The sequence below is a fragment of the Bos taurus genome, chromosome 20, assembly GCF_002263795.3.
Source record: "Bos taurus isolate L1 Dominette 01449 registration number 42190680 breed Hereford chromosome 20, ARS-UCD2.0, whole genome shotgun sequence".
NCBI classification, from domain to species: Eukaryota; Metazoa; Chordata; class Mammalia; order Artiodactyla; family Bovidae; genus Bos; species Bos taurus.
The window spans coordinates 62,107,000-62,131,598 of NC_037347.1; the positions used below are offsets into that span (position 1 = coordinate 62,107,000).

A 24,599-nucleotide genomic window follows, 5' to 3' on the forward strand; every position below is an offset into this window, starting at 1 on the left:
GGCAAGCCATTCAGTATCACAGTGATCCAAGTCTGTGCCCCAACCAATAATGCCAAAGAAGCTGAAGTTCAACAGTACTATGAAGACCTATAAGACCCTAGAACTAACACTGAAAAAGATAAAAGATGCCCTTTTCATCATAGGGGGCTGGAATGCAAAAGTAGGAAGTCAAGAGACGACTAGAGTTACAGGCAAGTTTTGCCTTGGAGTAAACAATGAAGCAGGGCAAAGGCTAACAGAGTTTTGCCAAAGGAACGCACTGGTCATAACAAACACACCCTTCCAACAACACAAGAGATGACTCTGCACATGCACATCACCAGATAGTAAATACCAAAATCAGACTGATTATATACTTTACAGCAGAAGATGGAGAAGCTCTATAGAGTAAGCAGAAACAAGACTGGGAACAGACTGTGGCTCAGATCATGAACTTCTTATTGCAAAATTCAGGCTTAAATTGAAGAAAGTAGGGAAAACCACTGGACTATTCTGATATGACCTAAATCAATTCCCTTACAGTTATACAGTTGAAGTGAAAAATAGATTTAAAGGATTAGATTTGATAGACAGAGTGCCTGAAGCACTATGGACAGAGGTTCATAACACTGAACTGGAGGCCATGATCAAAACCATGCACAAGAAAAAGAAATGCAAAAAAGCAAAATGGTTGTCTGAGGAGGGCTTACATGGTTGAGAAAAGAAGAGAAGTGAAAGGCAAAGAAGAAAAGGAAAGATATACCCAGCTGAATCCAGAGTTCCAAAGAATAGCAAGGAGAGATAAGAAAGCCTTCCTTGATGATCAATACAAAGAAATGGAGGAAAACAATAGAATGGGAAAGACCAGAGATCTCTTCAAGAAAATTAGATACCAAGGGAACATTTCATGCCAAAGATGGGTACACTAAAGGACAGAAACGATATGGACCTAACAGATCCAGAAGATATTAAGAAGAGGGGGCAACCATACACAGAACTATACTAAAAAGATCTTCATGATCCAGATAACCACCATGGTGTGATCACTGACCTAGAGCCAGACATCCTGGAATGCAAAGTCAAGTGGGCCTTAGGAAGCATCACTACGAACAAAGCTAGTGGACATGATGGAGTTCCACTTGAGCTATTTCAAATCCTAAAAGATGATGCTGTGAAAGTGCTGCACTCAATATGACAGCAAATTTGGAAAACTCAGCAGTGGCCACAGGCCTGGAAAAGTTCAGTTTTCATTCCAATCCCAAAGAAAGGCAATGCCAAAGAATGCCCAAACTACCGCACAGTTGTACTCATCTCATGCTAGCAAAGTAAAGCTCAAAATTCTCCAAGCCAGGCTTCAATAGTACATGAAACAAGAACTTCCAGATGTTCAAATTAGATTTATAAAAGGCAGAGGAACCAGAGATCAAATTGCCAACATCTGTTGGATCATTGAAAAAGCAAGAGAGGTCCAGAAAAACATCTATTTCTGCTTTATTGACTATGCCAAAGTCTTTGACTGTGTGGATCACAACAGTGGAAAATTCTTAAAGAAATGGGAATACCAGACCTCTTTACCTGCCTCTGAGAAATCTGTGTGCAGGTCAAGAAGCAACAGTTAGAACCAGACATGGAACAACAGATTGGTTCCAAATAACAAAGGAGTATCTCAAGGCTATATACTGTCACCCTGCTTATTTAACTTATATGCGGAGTACATCATGCAAAATGCCAGGCTGGATGAAGCACAGGCTGGAATCCAGATTTCCAGGAGAAATATCAATAACCTCAGATATGCAGATAACAACATGCTTATGGCAGAAAGCAAAGAGGAACTCAAGAGCCTCTTGATAGAATTGAAAGAGGAGAGTGAAATTGGCTTAAAGCTCAACATTCAAAAATCTAAGATCATGAAATCCAGTCCCATCACTTCATGGCAAATGGATGGGGAAGCAATGGAAACAGTGGGAGACTTTATTTTGGGGGGCTCCAGAATCACTGCAGATGGTGACTGCAGCCATGAAATTAAAAGAAGCTTGCTCCTTGGAAGAAAACTAGGACAGCATATTACAAAGCAGAGACAGTACTTTGCTGACGTAGGTCTGTCTAGTCAAAGCTATGGTTTTTCCAGTCGTCATGGATGGATGTGAGAGTTGGACCATAAAGAAAGCTGAGCACCAAAAAAATGATGCTTTTGAACTGTGGTGTTGGAGAAGACTCTTGAAAGTCCCTTGGACAGCAAGGAGATCAAACCAGTCAATCATAATGAAAATCAGTCCTGAATATTCATTGGAAGGACTGATGCTGAAGCTCCAATACTTTGGCCACCTGATGCAGAGAACTGACTCATTAAAAAGACCCTGATGCTGATAAAGATTGAGGGCGGGAAGAGAAGGGGATGACAGAGGATGAGATGGTTGGATGGCATCACCAACGCAATGCACACGTGTTTGAGCAACCTCCGGGAGTTGGTGATGGACAGGGAAGCCTGGCCTGCTGAAGTACATGAAGTTGCAGAGTCGCACATGACTTAGTGTGACTGAACTGAAATGAATCTGGAAGGACCTGATGAGCTTTATAACAGTGCTTCAAGGGTGGGCTTGCTGATAAGGTAGAGTGTGAGTAGTGCTTTCCTTCCCTTACTCACTTCTTAGGTGTTTGTCTCCTGACCTTTATGAGCCTCTCTGGTCTCCTGTCCCTTTACAATTCTGTTGCCTCAAGTGGTTTCTTGGCTGCTCCTCCCTTAATTAGCAACTGTTGGCATCTGCCCTTTGGAACTCAGGGAAGGTCATGGAGGCTGGAGTCTTGCCCACAAGAAATGAGAAACAAAAAGAACTTCATTATCAGGAGCCTCAGAGGGTCCTGCTCCATTTCATAAACTTCTTTATTGCAAGTGTTTTTAAACACTCCTCTGCATGCATGACACACAAATTTCCTATCACATCCATTTCCTTAATTAACACTCTTATCAAAATGACATTTGCATAACACACTTTTTAAACAAGTGTCTTTTTATAGTTAATATATTACATTATGTAGGTTTAAGGTGGACAGTGTGTTGATTTGATACATCTATATACTGTGGTATTTAGTGTTTGATAACACTGTTATCATGTCTCTTAATTATCGGCTTTTTTGTGGTGAGAAGAGTTAAATCTAGTCTCTTACCATCTTTGAAGTTCTGGAACAACAGACTGGTTCCAAATAGGAAAAGGAGTACGTCAAGGCTGTATACTGTCACCCTGCTTATTTAACTTATATGCAGAGTACATCATGAGAAATGCTGGACTGTAAGAAGCACAAGCTGGAATCAAGATTGCTGGGAGAATATCAATAACCTCAGATATGCAGATGACACCACCCTTATGGCAGAAAGTGAAGAGGAACTAAAAAGCCTCTTGATGAAAGTGAAAGAGGAGAGTGAAAAAGTTGGCTTAAAGCTCAACATTCAGAAAACTAAGATCATGGCATCTGGTCCCATCACTTCATGGGAAATAGATGGGGAAACAGTGGAAACAGTGTCAGACTTTATTTTTCTGGGCTCCAAAATCACTACAGATGGTGAATGCAGCCATGAAATTAAAAGACACTTACTCTTTGGAAGGAAAGTTATGACCAACCTAGATAGCATATTCAAAAGCGGAGACATTACTTTGCCAACAAAGGTTCGTCTAGTCAAGGCTATGGTTTTTCCTGTGGTCATGTATGGATGTGAGAGTTGGACTGTGAAGAAGGCTGAGCACCAAAGAATTGATGCTTTTGAACTGTGGTGTTGGAGAAGACTCTTGAGAGTCCCTCGGACTGCAAGGAGATCCAACCAGTCCATTCTGAAGGAGATCAGCCCTGGGATTTCTTTGGAAGGAATGATGCTAAAGCTGAAATTCCAGTACTTTGGCCACCTCATGTGAAGAGTTGACTCATTGGAAAAGACTCTGATGCTGGGAGGGATTGGGGCAGGAGGAGAAGGGGACGACAGAGGATGAGATGGCTGGATGGCATCACTGACTCGATGGATGTGAGTCTGAGTGAACTCCAGGAGTTGGTGATGGACAGGGAGGCCTGGCGTGCTGCGATTCATGGGGTCGCAAAGAGTCGGACACGACTGAGCGACTGATCTGATCTGATCTCAGTACAGCATGTTGACTGTTATACCTGTGATGTACATTAGATTTCCAGGACTTATCTAACCACTGTTTACAAGTTTGTACCTTAAACAACATCTCCTCAATTACCCAACCCCCAGCCCCTGGTAACTACCACTCCACTCTCTGTTTTGATAGGTTGTTTTTTTTTTAATTCCATGTGAGTTGGCTCATACAGTATTTGTCTTTCTCTCACTGACTTATGTCACTTAGCACATGCCTTTAAGTTCCATCTGTGTTGTCTACATGGCAGAATTTCCTTCTTTCTTGTGGCTGAGTAATATCCCATTGTACAGATGTACCACATCTTCGTTATCATTCTCTGATATCTTCGTTATCAGTTCATCTGTTGAGGGACATTCAGGTCATTTCCATACTTCAGTTATTGTGAAGAATGCTACAGTGAACATGCCGTGCACATATCTTTTCTACGTGTTGTCTTCATTTCCTTTGGATACATACCCAGAAGTAGGATTGCTGGATTAGATGGTAGTTATGTTTTTAATTCTTTGAGGACCCTCTGTATGATTTACAATAGTGTGTATATCAACTTACATTCCTACCAACAGTGCACAAGGGTTCCTTTTCTTCACATCTGGTTCAGACGGTAAAGAATCTGCCTCAGTGCAAAGACCTTGGTTCATTCCCTGGGTCAGGAAGATCCCCTGGAGGAGGGCATGGCAACCCACTCCAGTATTCTTGCCTGGAGAATCCCTATGGACAGAGGAGCCTGGTGGGCTACAGTCCATGGGGTCGCAAAAAATAGACACACAAGTACATAACAAGATGATTTTTTCAAACTCTTTTTTCACCAATATTTGTTTTCTCTTCATGGCAAATAGATGGGGAAACAATGGAAACAGTGAGAGACTTTATTTTGGGGGTTCCAAAATCACTGCAGATGGTGACTGCAGCCATGAAATTAAAAGACGCTTGCTCCTTGGAAGAAAAGCTATGACCAACCTAGACAGCAGATGAAAAAGCAGAGACATTAATTTGCCAACAAAGGTCCATCTAGTCAAAGCTATGGTTTTTCCAGTAGTCATGTATGGATGTGAGAGTTGGACTATAAAGAAAGCTGAGCACCAAAGAATTAATGCTTTTGAACTGTGGTGTTGGAGAAGACTCTTGAGAGTCCCTTGGACTACGGAGATCCAACCAGTCCATCCTAAAGGAAATCAGTCCTGAATATTCATTGGAAGGACTGGTGCTGAAGCTGAAGCTCCAGTACTTTGGCCACCTGATGTGAAGAACTGACTCCTTGGAAAAGACCCTGATGCTGGGAAAGATTGAAGGCGGGAGGAGAAGGGGATGACAGAGGATGAGATGGTTAGATGGCATCACTGACTCAATGGACATTAGTTTGAGTAAGCTCTGGGAGTTGGTGATGGACAGGGAAGCCTGGCGTGCTGAAGTCCTTGGGGTCACAAAGAGTCGGACACGACTGAGCGACTGAACTTGTTTTCTGTTGTCTTGATGGCAGCCATTCTTACAGATGTGAGGCAGTAGTTCATTATGATTTTGACTTGAATTTTCCTGATGAGTAGTGATGCTGAACATCTTGTTATATATCTGTTGGCCATTTGGGTGTCTTCTTTAGAAAAAATGTCTACTCAGTTCATCTATTTTTTAATATAGTTGTTTATTTTTTTTGTTACTGAGCTATATGATTTCCTTGTGTATTTTGGATGTTAACTCCTTAGCATATTTATGACTTGCAATTATCTTCTCCCTTTTCATAGGTTGCCTTGTCATTTTGTGATTGTTTTTGTTATGCACAAGTATTTTATTTTGATGTAGTCCCCTTTGCTTTTTGCTTTGAGCAAAAATTACTATAGCAACATTTTGGTAAACCTTTGCATTAACTCACAATCAATGCTTTTATTTTTAAAAGCATTAAATGAGCATTATTTATTCATCTTTTAGAGGCTATCATGTATACCATTGGGAAGAATTATCAAAACAGTCCCAATTCAACAATTACACCTTGAGAGACATGATGTTTAAGGGATAAGATAAGAGTATTTATGTGGTGCACCCAAATATATATACATGTGCACACACACAGACATATTTGTGCATGTGTGCAACATGTTCACTCACACATGTACACACATGCATACACTTGCATATGTGCATAGTCACACATACACATGCTCACACACAAATGCACACAGAATAAATTCAGGGTGTCATGGGGCTCCAGATTTTGGTCAGCCACCTTCTACACACCCATGAATCAAGGTGTGAGTGGTAGGCTATGGAAAAGGTACTGATGGTCATCCATCCCCCAACCCCCATCTTCCACTCTCACCCCATCGGCTCTGACCTTGGCCGTTTTGTAAGATGAACCTCTCTGCTCTCTCTCTTACCCAGGCGCACAAAGTTTCACTCTCAGAATAAGACAAGTGGCAGATTCGTTTAAAGTAAATCTTCATACATTCAGTTAATTTTAATTAGTTGATTAATCAAAAATAAAAATGTAAAGCATTCATTTAAAATGAATTCAATCCAACTGTTCTTTGGCTTGAGCTTCACCTGTGTCCCTGTGTTAAGGGACTGTGTTTCAGGTTTAACAATTAAAGCGAGGCGGTCATAGGAAAGTCTTATATCATCACAAGACAGGGTTTGATTTTATCACGCTTTAAGACTTGTAACTATTAAGTACCTCTTTCTAGTCAATCTGATTCCTTTTTTTTTAAGTAGAGTCTTTGTCTCCTTTCAGAAAAAAACCTCACAATTACCCTCTATTAAAACAGAGTAAAGGATCCAATGAGAGTAATTAAGATTTTATTAAAGAAATTTTAATAAACCAATTACCTCTCATGAATATGGATAATCTTAAGGGAAAAAAAGCCATCCGGTGCCTGAAATAAAAATAAACTATATTTGAAATATATTTAGTATACATAATTAGTTATTTAAATGTCTTCCCAACTAAACCTACTGTCAAAATTATGTTTGAAGCAGCAGTAATTTTATACTGATAAAGGAAAGCTATTGAATACATATAATTAGAGGAAAGATGCTATAAAACGATTTTGTGACAGATTGTAATCTGGGAGAAATTAGCATATTTTCATCAGGTAAATTAAAATTTGCTAGTGACCATCAACCAAAAATACTAAAACATCTTTATGTTATATTTAGATAAGAATAAACAGGGTGGAGTACCATTTTGAATTTAATTTTTTTCCAGTTTTTCCATGAATTGAAATTTTAGTATTACCTTGGCTAATGTAGAATCATCAGGGAATTAATATAGGAAAATTACGCAAATAACGCACTAGAAATAAGCCCTCTAATGATAAACTGCTTGTTTTTTAGTGATAAAAAGTTTTCTCTGCTTAGTAAAAGTAGAATTTCTGTAGAGTCAAGGGTTATACTCCCATGTAAACAACATTTCTATGTTCTCATTGAGATGTGTTATTTTTAACATTACATCTTGCATCTGCTGTTCTATTCTTTCAAATCAAATCAAATCTAATCTTTTCAAATCCTTTTTTGCTAGCAGTATGCTACTATATGAGAGAATAGCATGTAAAATATATACATTACCATATGTAAAATAGATAGCAAGTAGGAATTTGCTGTGTGACACAGGGAGCTCAACCCAGAGCTCTGTGACACCCTAGAGGGGTGGGATGGGATGGGAGATGGGAGAGGTATTCAGGAGGGAGGGGGGCATATGTATACCTGTGGCTGATTCATGTTGCCGTATGGCAGAAACCAATACAAAAAAAGAAAATAGTGTTCACTGCTTAGAGTGCAATCATCCTTTAAGGGTCAAGTCATTCAATTATTAATTATTGTAATCATTTCACAGCTATTTGGTGAGCATCTAGTGCGCGTCAGAACAGATTCTGTGTGCTGTATGTGTTCTGTCTGCTGCAAATGCTCAGGGTCCTTGCTTCATTTCTTGGGTGGTACCTTGCTGTGGAAAAGAGCAGTGAGCAAATGACAGAAAACCAAGTAATGGAAACGCATAGGAGCGGGTGGAGGAAGGAGAGGAATAGGTGAGCAGGGAGTAAGAGGCGTGAACTTCGAGTCACAAAATAAATGTCACAGGTATTAAGTGCACAGTGCTGGGAACACAGTCAGCAATTATGTAGTATCTTTGTATGGTGACAGATGACAGCAAGACTTATGGTAATCATTTCTAAATGTATAGAAATGTCAAATCACTATGTTGTTCAGCAGGATCTAACATAGTGTTGTAGGTCAATTATAGTTCAAAAACAGACCAACTCATTGAAAAAGAGATCAGATTTGTGGTTACCACAAGCAAGAGCAGGGGGAATTAGATGACGACCATCAAGATACAAAAGTCCAATTATAAGATAAATAAGTACTAGGGTCATAACATACAGCAGGATAAATATAGTTAACACTGCTCTATGTTATATGTGGAAGTTAAGAGAGTAAATCCTCAGAGTTCTCATTATAAGAAAAAATATTTTTCTATATTGTCAATGTTTTGTCTTTATGAGATGATGGATGTTCACTAAACCTATTGTGGTCATCATTTTGTGGGGTATGTAAGCCAGATCATTATGCTGTACACCTTAAATTCATAGAATGCTGCATGCCAATAATATCTTCATAAAATGAGGATGGGGAGAAGAAAGCTTGGGAAATGCAAGATGATGATGAGGTCTCTGATAAAAATTGAAATAGGAGATCTGACAGCAAGAGTCTGGAAAGATTTTGTGTGTGGTGTGTGTGTGTGTGTGTGTGTGCGCGCGCGCGCGCGCGCTCACTCAGTCGTGTCTTGACTCTTTTTGCCACCCCATGGATTGTAGCACGCCAGGCTCCGCTGGCCATGAGATTTCCCAGACAAGAATACTAGAGTGAGTTGCAATTTCCTCCTCCGCGGAATCTTCCCAACCCAGGGACTGAAGCTCCATCTTCTGGGTCCCCTGCATTGGCGGGTGGATTCTTTACCACTGAGCCACCTGGGAAAGTAGTTTGCGGCTGCTGCTGCTAAGTTGCTTCAGTCGTGTCTGACTCTGTGTGACCCCATAGACGGCAGCCTCCCAGGCTCCCCCGTCCCTGGGATTCTCCAGGCAAGAACACTGGAGTGGGTTGCCATTTCCTTCTCCAGTGCGTGAAAGTGAAAGTGAAGTCGTATCCGACTCTTTCGGACCCCATGGACTGCAGCCTACCAGTCTCCTCCATCCATGGGATTTTCCAGGCAAGAGTACTGGAGTGGGGTGCCATTGCCTTCTCTGGGGAAAGTAGTTTAGACTGAGCCAAAAAAACTTCTCTGTGTTTAGTGCATTTAAGTAACATGTGAATAGAAGGAAGGATCAGCCTTGGAAAGGTCAGGAGAACAATGTTGCAGATTGAAAGAACAATAAATCCAAGAAATGTGAGTTACAAACAAGCTTGTTGTTCAAGGAGAAGAAATGAGACTAAGACAAGCATACTGAGTTGCATTTATGCGAGAGCCGTGCAGGCAGGGACTTTTTGTTTCATTCACTAATGTCCCCTCTGTATCAAACAGAGCCTGGTGCACAGTGGGTCTGTGTGGACTAAGTAAATGAATAAACCAAAGGTTCTGATTCAAAATGAATTTAGAGAATGAGGGAAAGGCCTGATCATGGAACTACAGTCAGAAATTTAATTATATTTTAAGCACAACAGAATATTTTAAGGGGTGTGTGGTAGACTGGACAGTAACCCCTGAAGATGTCCATGGTCCTAATTCTCAGAGCCTGTGAATATTATCTTACACAGTAAAAGGGACTGTGCAGGTGGGATTACGTGAAGGATCTTAAAGTGGGTAGAGGGAGATAATCCAGGCAGGCTTAATGTGATCACAAGTGTCCTTACAACAGTGAGGGAGGAGGTTCAATCAGAGAAGAGGAGGTGATCATGGATGCTGAGGTTGAAGTGATGCGGGCTTTGACCATGGAACCTGGGCAGCCTTTAGAAGCATAAAAAGGCAAGGAAATTCTTCCCTAGAGCCTACCTAAGGAGCCCTGTCTGCTGTATTCCACTGGTCCATTTTAGACTTCAGGCATCCAGAACTGTAAGATAATACATGTGCCTTATTATAAGCACTGCATTTGCAGTCACTTGTTACAGCAGCAGTAGGAGACTAATACAACATTATTCCAAATTAAAGATAGTGTTTGGCCATTTTGTAAGTCCCAGATACATTCTTAAAAGTTAAATATTATTTGTCACCCAAATTAAAATGCATTTTAGATTTAGTTACAAGGTTTAGAGCCCCTTCCTGTATCTTCTGTCCTCTCACAATAGACTTTACAAGAGGCCAGAGGAGTTGTAGGGAATGAGACAACAAGTGAATCTAAGTCAGAATGAGAAGTGTAAAAGGAAAAAGTGCTGTGAAGGGGAAAAGTGAGTCCAGTAGACAGGAGGAGAGGGAAGTGAAAGGAAGGGACGTTAGTTACCAATGCTGCATAATGACTTCAGTTCAGTGCAGTTCAGTCACTCAGTCGTGTCCGAATCTTTGTGATCCCATGGACTGCAGCAGGCCAGGCCTCCCTGTCCATCACCACCTCCCGGAGTTTACTCAAACTCACGTCCATCGAGTCGGTGATGCCATCCAACCATCTCATCCTTTGTTGTCCCCTTCTCCTCCCACCTTCAATCTTTCCCAGCATCAGGGTCTTTTCAAATGAGTCCATTCTTCGCATCAGGTGGCCAAAGTATTGGAGTTTCAGCTTCAAAATCAGTCCTTCCAATGAATATTCAGGACTGATTTCCTTTAGGATGGACTGGTTGGATCTCCTTGCAGTCCAAGGGACTCTCAAAAGTCTTCTCCAACACCGTTCAAAAGCACCAATTCTTCTGCACTCAGCTTTCTTTATAGTCCAATTCTCACATCCATACATGGCTACTGGAAAAACCATAGCTTTGACTAGACGGACCTTTGTTGGCATAATGACTCACCCCTAGTTTAACAATTGAAGCAACACTTGTTTGCTCCACATGATGTCTGAGTGGCAGGAACCCAAGAGGGGCGGGTCTGCATGTCTCTGGCTCAGGGTCCCACACAGATGAGGCTCCATCATCTGTAGGCTGGAGTCGAGGTTGTACTTCCTAGAGGGGTCCCTGCTGGCTGGATGCCTCCATTCTTCTCCATGTGCGCATCTTCATGGTACTTGAGGGTCCTCACAGGTGACGGTAGGGCCCCCTCAAATAAGCTGTCTGAGACAGAGCTGAGCCAAAGCCACAGTGCCCTTTGTGATCTCGTCTCAGAGGTCTCTCTGTCATCTCCTCCATGATCTGTGGGTCAGAAACAGGGCACTTCGTCCAGACCTCACTCGAAGGGGGAAGGATCAGGCCCCTCCGTGTGAAGGGAGCATCAGGAAACCACCCTGGAAAAGAGAGGGGAAAGGAGTGAAGAGAAATTTGAGCAAGACACCTATTTCCCATTTGTTCATGGAGAATGCTTAGATATGTCTGTGTTTTTCTCCACTAATCTGTCTGCCTTCACCAGGGACTAATGGATATGTGTGTGTGTGTATGTGTGTATGTATAAGTATATTATGTAAGTGTGTATGTGTGTGAATACCTGTGAATGTGTGTATATGTATAGGTGTGAGTTTCTGTGTGTATGTGTATATGTGAATGTGTGTATATGAGAGTATGTAATATATTGTGTGAGTGTGTGTGGGAATACATGTGAATGTGTGTGTATGTGTAAGTAAGAGTGTGTATAAATGTATAAGTGTGTATGTGCAGGTATATTGCATGAGTGTGTGTATGTATGTGTGCGTAGGTGTGAGCATGTGTGTATGTATGTGTGTGAGTATATGTGAATATATGCGTGGATGTATGTAGGGGTGTGTGTGTGCATTTGTAAGTGTATGTGAATGTACATGTGCATTGTGTGCATGTAAGTATATTGTGTGAGTCTGTGTATATGTGTAGGCGTGTGTCTATGTGAATGTATGTGTACAGTGTATGTGTGTACGTGTGACTGAATCTGTATGCTGTATGAGTGTGTGGATGTGTGTAGGTATGAGTGTATGTGTCTGTGAGTATATGTGAATGTATGTGTGTACTGTGTGTGGATGTGTGTGTGCACGTGAGTTAGTGTGTGTGTAGGTGGCTGGCAAGACAGGTGTAGAGTTCCAGCTGTTCCCACTCTTGACTCCTGCCAGTCACCCCTTGCTTTACCTCAGTGTCCCCAGAGACTGCTGCTTCTACACTCAAGCTCGTCTCTGTCCAGATAATATAACCCAAACTCCAAGTTTGGAGGGCCCTCTGCTGCTAACTGGTTTGCTGAATTTCCCCTAAAAGAAATTCTGCAGCGTTGCATCCTCTTTACCAAGTCCTCATCCATGCAGACGTGGTAAAACATGTCCCTGACCAGAGATACCTGTGTTTCTCAGAGTCCAAGGAGCCCATGTGGGCTGCGGATAGAAACCAGGAGAGAACGTTTAGAGATTTGGGTCAAGCACTGTGGTAAGTTGATCAGCCTGTGAAACACAGATGGGGCCCGTCTGGAAAGGCGGAGGGATGTAAACAGGAAACTTCTGTCCGTGCCTGATTCGGAATTAGGTTACAGTGATGAATGAATTAATAAGAAAGGTGAGGTGGAACAGCCAGATGAAGAGTCGCCTGAAACGTCCCTTTCTTTCCCACGTTTCACTTCTTATCAGATAGTGAGGCCTTCACCTCATCTTTGATTTCCTCCTTTCCTTTCCTACCTCTTTTCTGTTTGTTAGGAAGCAGTAAAAATTTCTTTATTATTATAGAATGTCTTTAGAATCTTTTAAATTCATTGAATGATAAAAATGGAAAAGTCTTTTACTGTTTAGTCTTTAGAGGAGACGTATTTTATAGCAAAATATAGAACCCATGTTTTAAAACATTTACAAGCCTCAATTTTCATGTATTGGTACTTTCAAATCAGGATTTAGTAATGGAAAAATTCAGTGTTTAGCGTCTGTATATGTGTGTTGTATACTTAGAAAAACAGAATAGCCTATAATGGAAAATAATCTGAAAAAAATGTATATCAGTTCAGTTCAGTCGCTCAGTTGTGTCCAACTCTTTGCAACCCCATGAAGCGCAGCACACCAGGCCTCTCTGTCCATCACCAACTCCTGGAGTCCACCCAAACCCATGTCCATTGAGCCAGTGATGCCATCCAACCATCTCATCCTCTGTCGTCTCCTTCTCCTCCTGCCCTCAATCTTTCCCAGCATCAGAGTCTTTTCAAATGAGTCAGCTCTTCACATCAGGTGGCCAAAGTATTGGAGTTTCAGCTTCAACATCAGTCCTTCCAATGAACACCCAGAACTGATTTCCTTTAGGATGGACTGGTTGGATCTCCTTGCAGTCCAAGGGACTCTCAAGAGCTTTCTCCAGCTCCACAGTTCAAAAGCATCAATTCTTCTGCACTCAGCTTTATTCACAGTCCAACTCTCACATCCATACATGACCACTGGAAAAACCATAGCCTTGACTAGATGGACCTTTGTGGACAAAGTAATGTCTCTGCTTTTTAATATGCTGTCTAGGTTGTATATATATATATATATGTATATAAATGTGTGTGTGTGTGTATGAATCACCTTGCAGTACATCTAAAATTAATGCAACATTGTAAATCAACTATACTTCAGTTTAAAAAATATGCAAACCCTTTAATGTGATATTTTTTAAAGTTATCCTCAAACTTGGGGGTAGATAGTAATTTCATTTAAATGTGCTTTTTTAAAACTGAAAAGTATTTATTTTACTAGAAAAAAGAATATTGTCGTGAGATTATAAATAAATGAAAGTATTCATCTTGATTATTTTGATCATCCAAAATTCAGTAAAATGTTTCCTAATGGAATGAATTAAAAATCCGCTTCATATATTATTTAAATCAAAATAAATGCACATGATAATGCTCGTAGCATTTCACATCTGTTCAAGTCAGAATATATTTTGAGCAGCTTCTGTGCACCAATAAGCATTTTTATATAGGATGCTAATGGCAATGCAAACATGCACACAGAAGTATATAGAAAATGGCCCGTATACTAACCACAAAGGTGACCAGGAAAGGCCAAATAGTAATTTGTTTAGGCTTGGGAGCCATACTATCTTGGTCCCCAAATCTCAGCTTTTCCCTTGTAGGACACAAGCAGCCATAGACAATATGTAAGTGAACAGACAGAGCTGTGTTCATAAAACTTTATTTACAAAAACAGGCAGACAGGATTCACCCTCAAGCCAACCCCCTGTACTAACAATTCATTTGTACATTCAAAGCACCAAAAACATTTTGTTTCTCTTGCATTTACCTAAATAAAATTCCCAGAAAATGTTCTTTTGAAAGACCAGTTGGAAAAGTTTGTTTCTAAAGTCACATTTTGATATTTGGCAAAACTAATACAATTATGTAAAGTTTAAAAATAAAATAAAATTAGAAAAAATAAAAAAATAAAAATACAATAAAAAATAAATCAAAGTATTATTTTAGTTATTAATCAGATATCATTGATTTTCAGGTTAGTATTATTAATGCCTTTGGATAGTTCAATATGAGCAAAGCAAGAAACTAATAAAACAAATTTAAGAAATAAGTGAGTTCTATTTATTAATAACATGATAGATGAAGCCAATCTCATTTTAAAATCAATTGAAAAGTTACTAAATATTGTAAACTATAAATTGTGTTTCTAAAGACAACTATGATATTTTATTCTCAGTATCTGCAGTGATGATGTCTATTTACATTAGCCTTGGGGGAAATGCAGTCTTTCACAAGAAAAGAGAATATTATTCTTTTTTTTTTTTACTTTTATGTGTACAATTTTGAACAACAAAAATAGCAATTATTTTAAAAGCATTTCAAATGATATTATAATGTGTATGTAATTCTTAGACCTTTTCTGAAATTAATTCCATTTTAAGCTCTCTGTTTATTGTTGACACAGTCTTCCATTTCTACTGCTCTCTTTGCTGTTACATAAGGAAGAACAATCCCTAGGTCCTCCATGAGCATTGTTTTAAGAGAAAAGCTAACAGAAGCAGTGACAGCAAATTTTAATTCCTGTTGAGTCTGTGAGCACCAGACCCTATACTGTATCCTTGAAAGGTCCTGCACAATGATGGCTGGCTTTGTAGGAAACTGAGTGAATCCAATAGACCACAGGTGCATGTTGAGACGGAGAAGGCAATGGCACCCCACTCCAGTACTCTTGCCTGGAAAATCCCATGGACGGAGGAGCCTGGAAGGCTGCAGTCCATGAGGTCACTGAGGGTCAGACATGACTGAGCGACTTCACTTTCACTTTTCACTTTCATGCATTGGAGAAGGAAAGGGCAACCCACTCCAGTGTTCTTGCCTGGAGAATCCCAGGGACAGGGGAGCCTGGTGGGCTGCCGTCTATGGGGTTGCAGAGTTGGACACGACTGAAGTGACTTAGCAACTTAGCAGCATGTTGAGAATCTTGGATAAAACAGAGATGTCTTCCTTGTCTACTTCAGATGTCTTACTAGTCCATTTCAGTTCACTTTTGGAACTTTTTGGTCTTGGTTAGAATTTGGGGGCTTGGATTCATTGTACTAATTGTGAATGGAAGCAGGGCTGATATCCTCAATTCCGTTGGTGTTCTCACCCTAAATTACTCTCCATGATGGAATGAATATAATCATGTTACAGTTCCTCTGCCTACGTGTTAGATTTTCATAGCACTTTTGCAGTGGGTTCACACAAATGCTTTAAAGTGAAGGGCATGCTCTAGAACACGTGCTTACACTATCTTAATCTCTCCTGCTTATGCTGTTAACTTGATTAAGGAAAACGGTGACCGTCCAAAACTCTGTGTGTATCTTGCAGGAGTTCTTTGGAATCTCTCGTCTTGTGATGCACTCAAAATGCCAATCATCCAGGACACCCTGGCAGTGTTGACCAACGCGGTGATTATCCCACACTCAGGCTGGGAAAATTCACCTCTTCAGGACGATCGGAAGATACAGCTGCATTCCTCACAAGTGCTGCGAAATGCCACTGGATGCCTAAGGTGAGTCCCGTGTCATCGTCACTTCCTCCTGTCTTCAGGTGCTTTTTGTTTCTGTAACTTTATTGCTGTTTTGCTGAGGAGCAGAATGTTCTGGAATATTCTTATGGCAATAGAGTGCAAGAAGCTAGCAAAAGTCATTTCTAATGCGGTAGTGAAGAGATATATTCATCTTCCTCTGCCCTGTACCTACCCTAGAATTTGACTTTTTTAACATGTTCTCTTAGATCTTAGGCAAAAAATACATAAATAAGTGTTGTCAGTGCAACCAAATACAGTTTTCTTTGATTGAAAACAAGTGTTGTGACATATCAGGCATGTAGAATAACCAGGCAGACAACTGGTTGGAGGAGTCTATGACAAACACATAGGGATCATAGTAACTGCCTCTGGTATCTATTTTTATTTTTAAAACATTTTCAGTGTGACTGCCAGAGCTTGTAATTCTTAAAAATAACTCTTTAATAAGGCCTGTGGTGTGAAATGTCTTTTTTAAATAATAAAAGTAGCAAATGTGTTGTAATTATCTTCCAATGTGTTTTTTCAAAACTCATCACCCAGAAATCTCTTGTGATGTTTTACATGTTCCATTTAGTTTTTGCTCTTAGAAAAAAGAATGTAATAATTAAGGTATGCTTATTCTAATCTCTAGAAACGGTGTTCCCAAGGATATTGTCCATTGTACGAAAGTGAGGAATCTCTGCCAGTTTAACTTAATGGTGGGATATATGTGGTTTAAGATACCTAGTCAAGTAGTCTGTATTTCAAAAGTAAAATGTGCAGAGTTGCTTTAGCTGGGCTGCCTCAAAGCTGCCACTTCTCTCACAGTTGATCAGATTCTAGGTGTGAGTACCAGTCTCAACTGAGAAGAAACAGAATCACTTCAGTGACATTAATAATAAAGTTCTCATGAATATTTATAACAATACTCTTAGCCTCCAGTCTTGAGAAGTGTGTGTGTTTGTGTGAATGTGCATGCACAAAGGGAGCTAAAGAGAGCTGGCCTCCATAAATATCAGCTTGCATTCATGGACAGGAATAGGAAACCCTCCAACAATTTTGCTTTTCCTCAAGTCATGAAATAATGATCTTTTGACATGATTCCTCTGGGTGGGCTCCACCATAAGCCAAATTTACAGTTCTCTAAACCCCACTTTTGAGACATCCATTTTATAACCTCTTAAATTCTATGATCCTTAAGAAACCTCCTGCCCTACTAGAAGAAATATAGCTCATCCAAAGCTAAAAGTGTGGGCATTTCTGACCCTTTCTACCTCATTTTTCTATTTTGGTTATATGCAACTATTACAAGCAGTTTTCCTTTCTTAACATCCTTGACTTGTAAAGAGTGTCATTGTTCCCAGTGAGGATCATGGAACGAAGTGCTTCAGAACCAATTGCAGACATATACTTAATAAAGATCAGTTTAGCTCCATCAATTAATATTCTCTATAAATTATATAGTAATACAATTATATATTCATGACGTTTGATTTAAGGATGAAGGCTACTGATATATGAACTTTCAGCTTCATTTGATAAAAGTCAGATGAAGAAACCAGACTAGTGAAGGTGCATGGCTCCCCTTTGTAGGTCATCTGACCAAGTTCACAAACACAGAGGCTTGACCAGTGCTGCTTCTGCTTCAAGCCAGGACTGACCACCTCATAGGAAGCAAAAAGGAGGACATCTGATTCAGAAAGAGTTTCCTGTAGCCTAAGTGGCTGTTCTTAGCCCACATGAAACCAGGTTTAAGGTTTGCCCCACTTTTCAGTGTTTATCATGCAAGTGGCAAAGTAAGGTCTATCAAAATATGGTGACTCTTTCACTTCCCTCTTAATTCATTAAGCTCCTTCTGTTGCCAAAACTCAGCCTCTGTTCACTGGTGCCAAATAGAAAGGCAGAGACAGAGTTTTGGGTGGAGTAGAAAGAAATAGCTTTATTGCTTTGCCAGGCAGAGGTGGCCACAAGGGGTTAATGCCCTGAAGACTGTGCCCCACCCTGAAGAGGGGTAGTGAGGGGTCTTAGAGTGCTGAAGGAGCAGGGCGTGGTCAGCTCATGGACATTCTCTGATTGGTTGGTGGTGAGGTAATCTGGAGTCAGCATCATCAACCTTCTGGTTACAACCGGTCTGGGGTCTACGTGCTTGTGGGCAGCATACAGTTAACTTCTCCCACTGGTGGTAGTTTCAATATCTGCAAAACAGCTCAGAGGACATGGCTTAGAATATTATCTATAGTCCTTGAGTAGGAACTAAAGGTCCTTGACTTTGTTTAATGGCTAAAGTATTATTTTGTCTTGCATGACTGTTTTCCTTTCTTTCTGCATCTTCTTACTTCTCTGATTAAATTTATTCTTTATGGATGAGGGTCTGTTCTGGGAAGGACCCCATAGAGTCCTGCCCCATTACATTTCCCTTCTTAAAGAAGTATGAGTTTTTAATCTCTTATTTAAATATGTTTATGAATCATTCTACATTAATGAGCAGATTGGACTAACAGGGGAAGAAAACAGCTCTGGGAAAGGGCTAAAATGAATATGTCAAATAAAGACTCAGCAGATGAAAGGTTTCAGGAAAATTCTATTACCATTTGCTTAGAACCAGTGTTGGAAAAATACATAAAAAGTGTTTTAAATATTTATATCATGATGGAAGCTTCTAGATTTTAGTATGTGAGGTTATATTGACATTCTTAATTCTTTCAACAAAACCAAGATCTTTATTTACATGAAAGATGTGGCTTTGTATGCTGTTCCTGCCTTTCAGAAGTTTCATCCATGGGCATCTTCTAAGTGCCTGCTGTGTGCCAGGAAGGGACCAGGGAACCAAAAATAAACATAGCAACCTCTTAACCTTCTAATCCCTTGGAAGACAAGGACACCAATACAGTGAGTCCTAGTATTATGATTAGGATAGTATAGATATAGGGCTTCCCGGCTGGCACTAGTGGTAAAGAACCCCCTGCCAGTGCAGGAGACATATGTGGATTTGATCCCTGGGTCAGGATGATCCCCTAGAGAAGGAAATGGAAACCCGCTCCAGTATTCTTGCCTAGACAGTCCCATGGACAGAGGAGCCTGGTGGGCTACAGTTCATGGGGTCGCAAAGAGTTGGACATAACTGAAGCGACTTGGTGCACAGGATAGCACAGAAGGAAAAACTGGGGAAGGAGTGGCTTATTCAGCCAATGTGGTCACAAAAGCTTTCAAGAACCAGATGAGACTGGGGTCAGGCAGAGAAAGGGCTTCACCAGTCAATACTTTGGGATCTCCTTGAGGCCAGAAAGATCAGCACACACACCTGACGCTGACATGGGGGACATAACTCCAGGATCTGTGGGCAATCTGCAAGCCTAGCAGACTTTAAGAAATGCAGCTTGCATAGTTATTTCATTCTAGGTGATAAAGGGCTGTCAAAGCAGAGCTCAGAAGGGTAGACTTGAATTTCTAAGGGACAGAAAGCTATGGCAAAGCTTTTACCAAGAGAACATAATGATCAGCTGTGTCTGGGAGCAATTTTACAGGACAGAGTAAAAGCAGGTAGGGAGGGGAGCAGTGACATGAAAGGTGGAGCTGTGAATTTATGGGCTGCCCTGCAGACTTCATTTTTAAGGTACCTCCTGTAGACAAAAGTAAATATCAATGTTTCATTCCATTCAGTTAAATTTAACTATCACTGGTTTGTAGCTATGAGAGCTATTGCCATAGCTGTTTTAGGTCTGCTTTTTATTTTGGAAATATTTTCATCATTTTATGTTATTCTTATTTAAATTATAGCTTCAATATCTTATTAAATGTTAGAGAAGTTTTATGGCACAAATCATTATTTGTATGTAACTGAGGCTTAATAAATCAAATCCCCCCAAAACAAGAGGACATGAAACACATGTAACTGAGCTAAATTAAAGATAATGCAGTGCACTCAGCAAAAGTCCTCCTGGAACTGCAAAAATGATTTGAATATAGTCCTTAAAATGTAAATTAATAAGCAGATCATCTCAATTTATAAATCACATCTGGGCTTATTCCTTTGCAAGAAACATTTTTTTTTTCTATCACAATATTTAGAAAGAATTTGGTGCTTTGCTGCTTCTTAAAGCAGAAAATAAAATTACAGCAATTGTTCTTTTAGTCACTTTTATGTACTGAATATATATTTTATGTAAAAAAATGATACAGTGAATTTGCCCAAGAAGATGATGTAGTGAGTTTATGTAACATTTGCATACCTTGATCTGGTCCATTAATTTATAGCTGTAATCTTTTTTTCACTTTTAAAGACATTTATTGTTTCTTTTCTAACTTTACAAGTAGTACACGTTTATTGCTGACTACTGGAAATACTTGCAAGCATAAAGTAATAAGTAACAATCACCCATAAACCTCATCCCCTAGAGATAACCATCATTAGCATTTTTTACACATTTCCTTCCAATATCTGCATATCTTTTTACCCTTGAAATTTACCTAAATTGTATAAAAGTGCCTAAGTCGCATGTTACAAGTCTTTTCCAATGTGTCATAACCACCACTGTCATATTCCATGAAATCAGGCTAAAACATAAGTATATGACTTAGGACCCTGTTTATCTTGTAACAAAGGACAATAAATTGCATTTGTTCTACAGAGTGTGCCGGTTTTTATGTAAAATTAAGAGGAGCAGTTTTATTCACAAAATTCCTGACTTCCAAGGTCCAGGAGCTTCTACTTCACATACATCATTCATTCTCATAAATATTATAAGTTCAATAGGTCATGTGTCGTAAGTCAGGAAGCCAGTATTTTCATCCACATCCTGACTCCTGATCCAGACCATGCCCACCCACTACACCACACAGATGGGAAATGCAGTGTTATGTGAGATGAGACTATAGATCTATGCTGGAGCAACACAGACAACCACCCAACCAAAGAATGGACAGCACTCTCCCAGGTGCTGGTTCTTTTAATTTGCTTCTTGACATTTGCTGAGTGGCATCTACTTGGCCAGTATCCCTTTTGCCTTTAATTGTCAGTTGTCTCCTCCTTCCCCCTTATTTCTTACTTTCTTTTCTCCTCTGCTAAGACCCAGAGTATGGATGACAGGAGACCCACACAGAGTTAGTCACCTACCCCCAATTAAGTCCCCTATCTCCACCTCTGTCTTACATTTTAAACAATTAGTACAAGGAGTATCTTTTGTTTTTAAGACTACATTTTAAGACATGTCCTAGATAATAGAGTGGACATTATTTTTCCAGTTCTTAAACTCTTCCATCTGTTTACTGATGACTTAAAGTGAGTTCATATTTTGGGCTTGTTTCTACAGCTACAGTTTCAAGAATATATGAAGAAAATGAAATGTAAAAAAAAATTAAACTCTTTTCCTGGGATAGTGTTTCCTAGCTCAGTGTAGCTTATAACTCCAGTAGGAGTGTGTGATAGGTAAAGTAAATTTATCAGATCATTATCAGATATCGTTATTCTCAACTTTTGTTCATAGCAGGATTCAAATTTATTTATGTCATTTCAGGACAGGAAGTCCAGGTGAAAAATGTAAGCAATTGCTATTCTGAAAGAGTACATCTTTTTATTAAAAAAAAAAAAAAAGATTATAGATGCAAATTGCACCACTTTTAAGTATTCAAAATCTTATCAGAGTGAAATTTAAGTTAAAAAGACCTCTGTAAACTAGGATCTAGAACACTCACATTGTCCAGTCTTTATACAAATTGAAATGTCTTAAAAGACTCTGTCCAGTTTCTCCAGCCTTTCCTCGGTTGTACCAAAATCAGTGGCGGTGTCCGCCCCACCAGTCTCAAGCTTCTAACGCACTCACTGGAAACATTCTACAGAGAAGACCCCCTTGGCTTTGCCTTTTCTAAAAACGCATGGTGAAACTTCATGGGAAGATGGCATATCACGTTGACATAGCCAAAATTTAAGCACATATAAAATATAAAATGAAAAGCTAATGCCCTTAGACCTTTTCCACTTAAAATTCATTTTGGGAGTAAGAAATGAAATTTTTTAAAAGCTGACCTAGTTGTTCCTGAAATATCTATCCATCACTGAGAAAAGAGGATAGAAATGGGGAAAAAAAAGTTCTCTTAAATTTTGTTGAAGGAGAGAGTTGTTAGGAATGATAGATTATGGGGTTCCAGGAGGGAGTGGCAGGTGGGGCCCTCGGGTGTCAGAGCTGGGGATGATGGGCAGGGGTCGGTGTCATCTCTGCTCAGAGGAGCCTGGAGGGCTACAATTCATAGCCTGCATCCTCCCACCAACCAGTCACACACAGCAACACTTGACTTCCTCCTTGTTTCTCCTCCTTTTTAAGTTTTGTCTTTTGTTCCTGTTCTGCTCAATTAAAGTTTTAATTTTTAATTAAAAATTTACAAATATGGCTTAAAATAAATGTGGAAAGATGTTAGAACAGCCTAGGACTTAATTATTCATGAAGTTATTGTGTTGGGTTTTTTTTCCTCTTTAGGCTTAAGGATTCCTCCAGGGAAACCATTTTCCTGTGGCCTTAGGTGATATAGACCTTGAAATTGACTCAGTTATGTACCTGTGATTGTTTCACTGCACACCATGTGATGAAATACCCTCCTATAACATTTGGCAAGAAGAATCATCACCTTCAGCCAGAATGTGTGTTGACCAACTACACACTGAAGGCTCACTATTGAAGGTCAATCTGGCTGCGCCTGTGGGCAAGCTTATTTTGCCTGGGGTCACTGCTGTAGGTTGCTGTAAGTTCAGTTCAGTCACTCAGGCATGTCTGACTCTTCGACCCCAAGGACTGCAGCACACCAGGCCTCACTGTCCATCCCCAACTCCTGGAGTTTACTCAAACTCATGTCCATTGAGTCAGTGATGCCATCCAACCATCTCATCCTCTGTCGTCCCCTTCTTCTCCCACCTTCAATCTTTCCCAACATCAGGGTCTTTTCAAATGAATCAACTCTTCGCATCAGGTGGCCAAAGTATTGGAGTTTCAGCTTCAACATCAGTCCTTCCCATGAACATTCAGGACTGATTTCCTTTACCATGGAATGGTTGGATAAGTGTCCTTTAGGATAGGTTGGATAAGTGTCCCCCCAAATCTGTGTCAACCTGAAGCCTCAGAATGTGACCCCATTTGGAAATAGGGTCTTTGCAGATATAATTAGTTAAATGATAAGGTCACACTGCAAATGCCATGTGTGCTGTGCTTAGCCACTCAGTTGTGACCAACTCTTTGTGACTCCATGGACTGTAACCCGCCAGGCTCCTCTGTCCATGGGATTCTCCAGGCAAGAATACTGGAGTGGGTTGCCATGCCCTCCTCTGGGGATCTTCACAAGCCGGGGATTGAATCCAGGTCTCCTGCACTGTAGGTGGATTCTGTGCCATCTGAATATCACTCATGTGTGGGATCTAAAATACGACACAAATGAACTTCTGTACGAAAGAGAAACAAGCTCACAGACAGAGATCAGACTTGTGGTCGCCAAGGGATGAGGGGTGGGGGGGGGGGGCAGACTGGGAGTTTCCGATTAGCAGATGCAAATGCTTATATATAGGATGAATAAACAACAGGGTCATACTATAGAGCACGGGGAGCTGTATTCAGTATCCTGTGATAAACCACAATGAAAAAGAATATATACATGTCACTGACTCACTCTGCTGATCAGTGGAAATAAGCACAACAGTGTTAATCAACTACACTTCAATATTTTAAAAAAGTGAGGCCACACTGAATTAGGGTAAGCCCTATGTCTAGTGAGTGGTATCTTTACGAGAAGAGGACTTACACACACAGACGCGCACTGGGGGAGGACAGCCATGTGAAGACAGAGGCAGAGAACGGAGAGATGTAGCTGTAAGCCCAGGAGTGACAGGGCCTGCCAGCAACCACCCGCAGCTAGAAGGAGTCAAAGGGTTCTTCCCCAGAGCCTTCAGAGAGATCACAGCCCTGCTGACACCTTGATCTTGGACTCCTAACCTCCAGAACTATGGAAGAATAACGTTCTGTAGTTTTTAGACCTCCAGTTTGTGACAATTTTTTTTTTTTTCTTTAGTTTTTTTGGTGGACTTCCCTGGTGGCTCAGACGGTAAAGCATCTGCCTACAATGCGGGAGACCGGGGTTCGATCCCTGGGTCAGGAAGATCTGGAGAAGGAAATGACAACCCACTCCAGTATTCTTGCCTGGAAAACCCCATGGATGGAGGAGCCTGGTGGGCTACAGTCCATGGGGTTGCAAAGAGCATGTACACGTGACAGTCCACAGTCATTCTCAAGTCTCACGCAGAGCACGTGACATGACTTAAGTCTCATTTAAGGCGCTCCATTCCCAAGGCTGAGTACAGAATGAATGCTTTCAGGATTTAGTGCAAAGCATGACTGTGTTTTTCCATTTAAAATATCACAAATCAACATCCTAATGATCCCTTCATGTCCTTGATCATCATTTCATCATGAACTGCAGGTAAAGCCTTCCTGAGTATCCTTTTTTT

At 40.4% G+C, this 24,599-nt stretch overlaps 1 protein-coding gene across 2 annotated transcripts in view; it reads left to right on the plus strand.

Moving 5' to 3' along the window:
- The window catches only part of CTNND2 (catenin delta 2), a 1,099,643-nt gene that overhangs the window by 892,493 nt on the left and 182,551 nt on the right, over positions 1-24,599 (plus strand). For both annotated transcript variants that reach the window (XM_005221651.5, XM_002696428.7), the window contains exon 12: positions 15,937-16,120. In XM_005221651.5, coding sequence (XP_005221708.1) covers positions 15,937-16,120 — 184 coding nt within the window. The remainder of the gene's footprint in view (positions 1-15,936; positions 16,121-24,599) is intronic.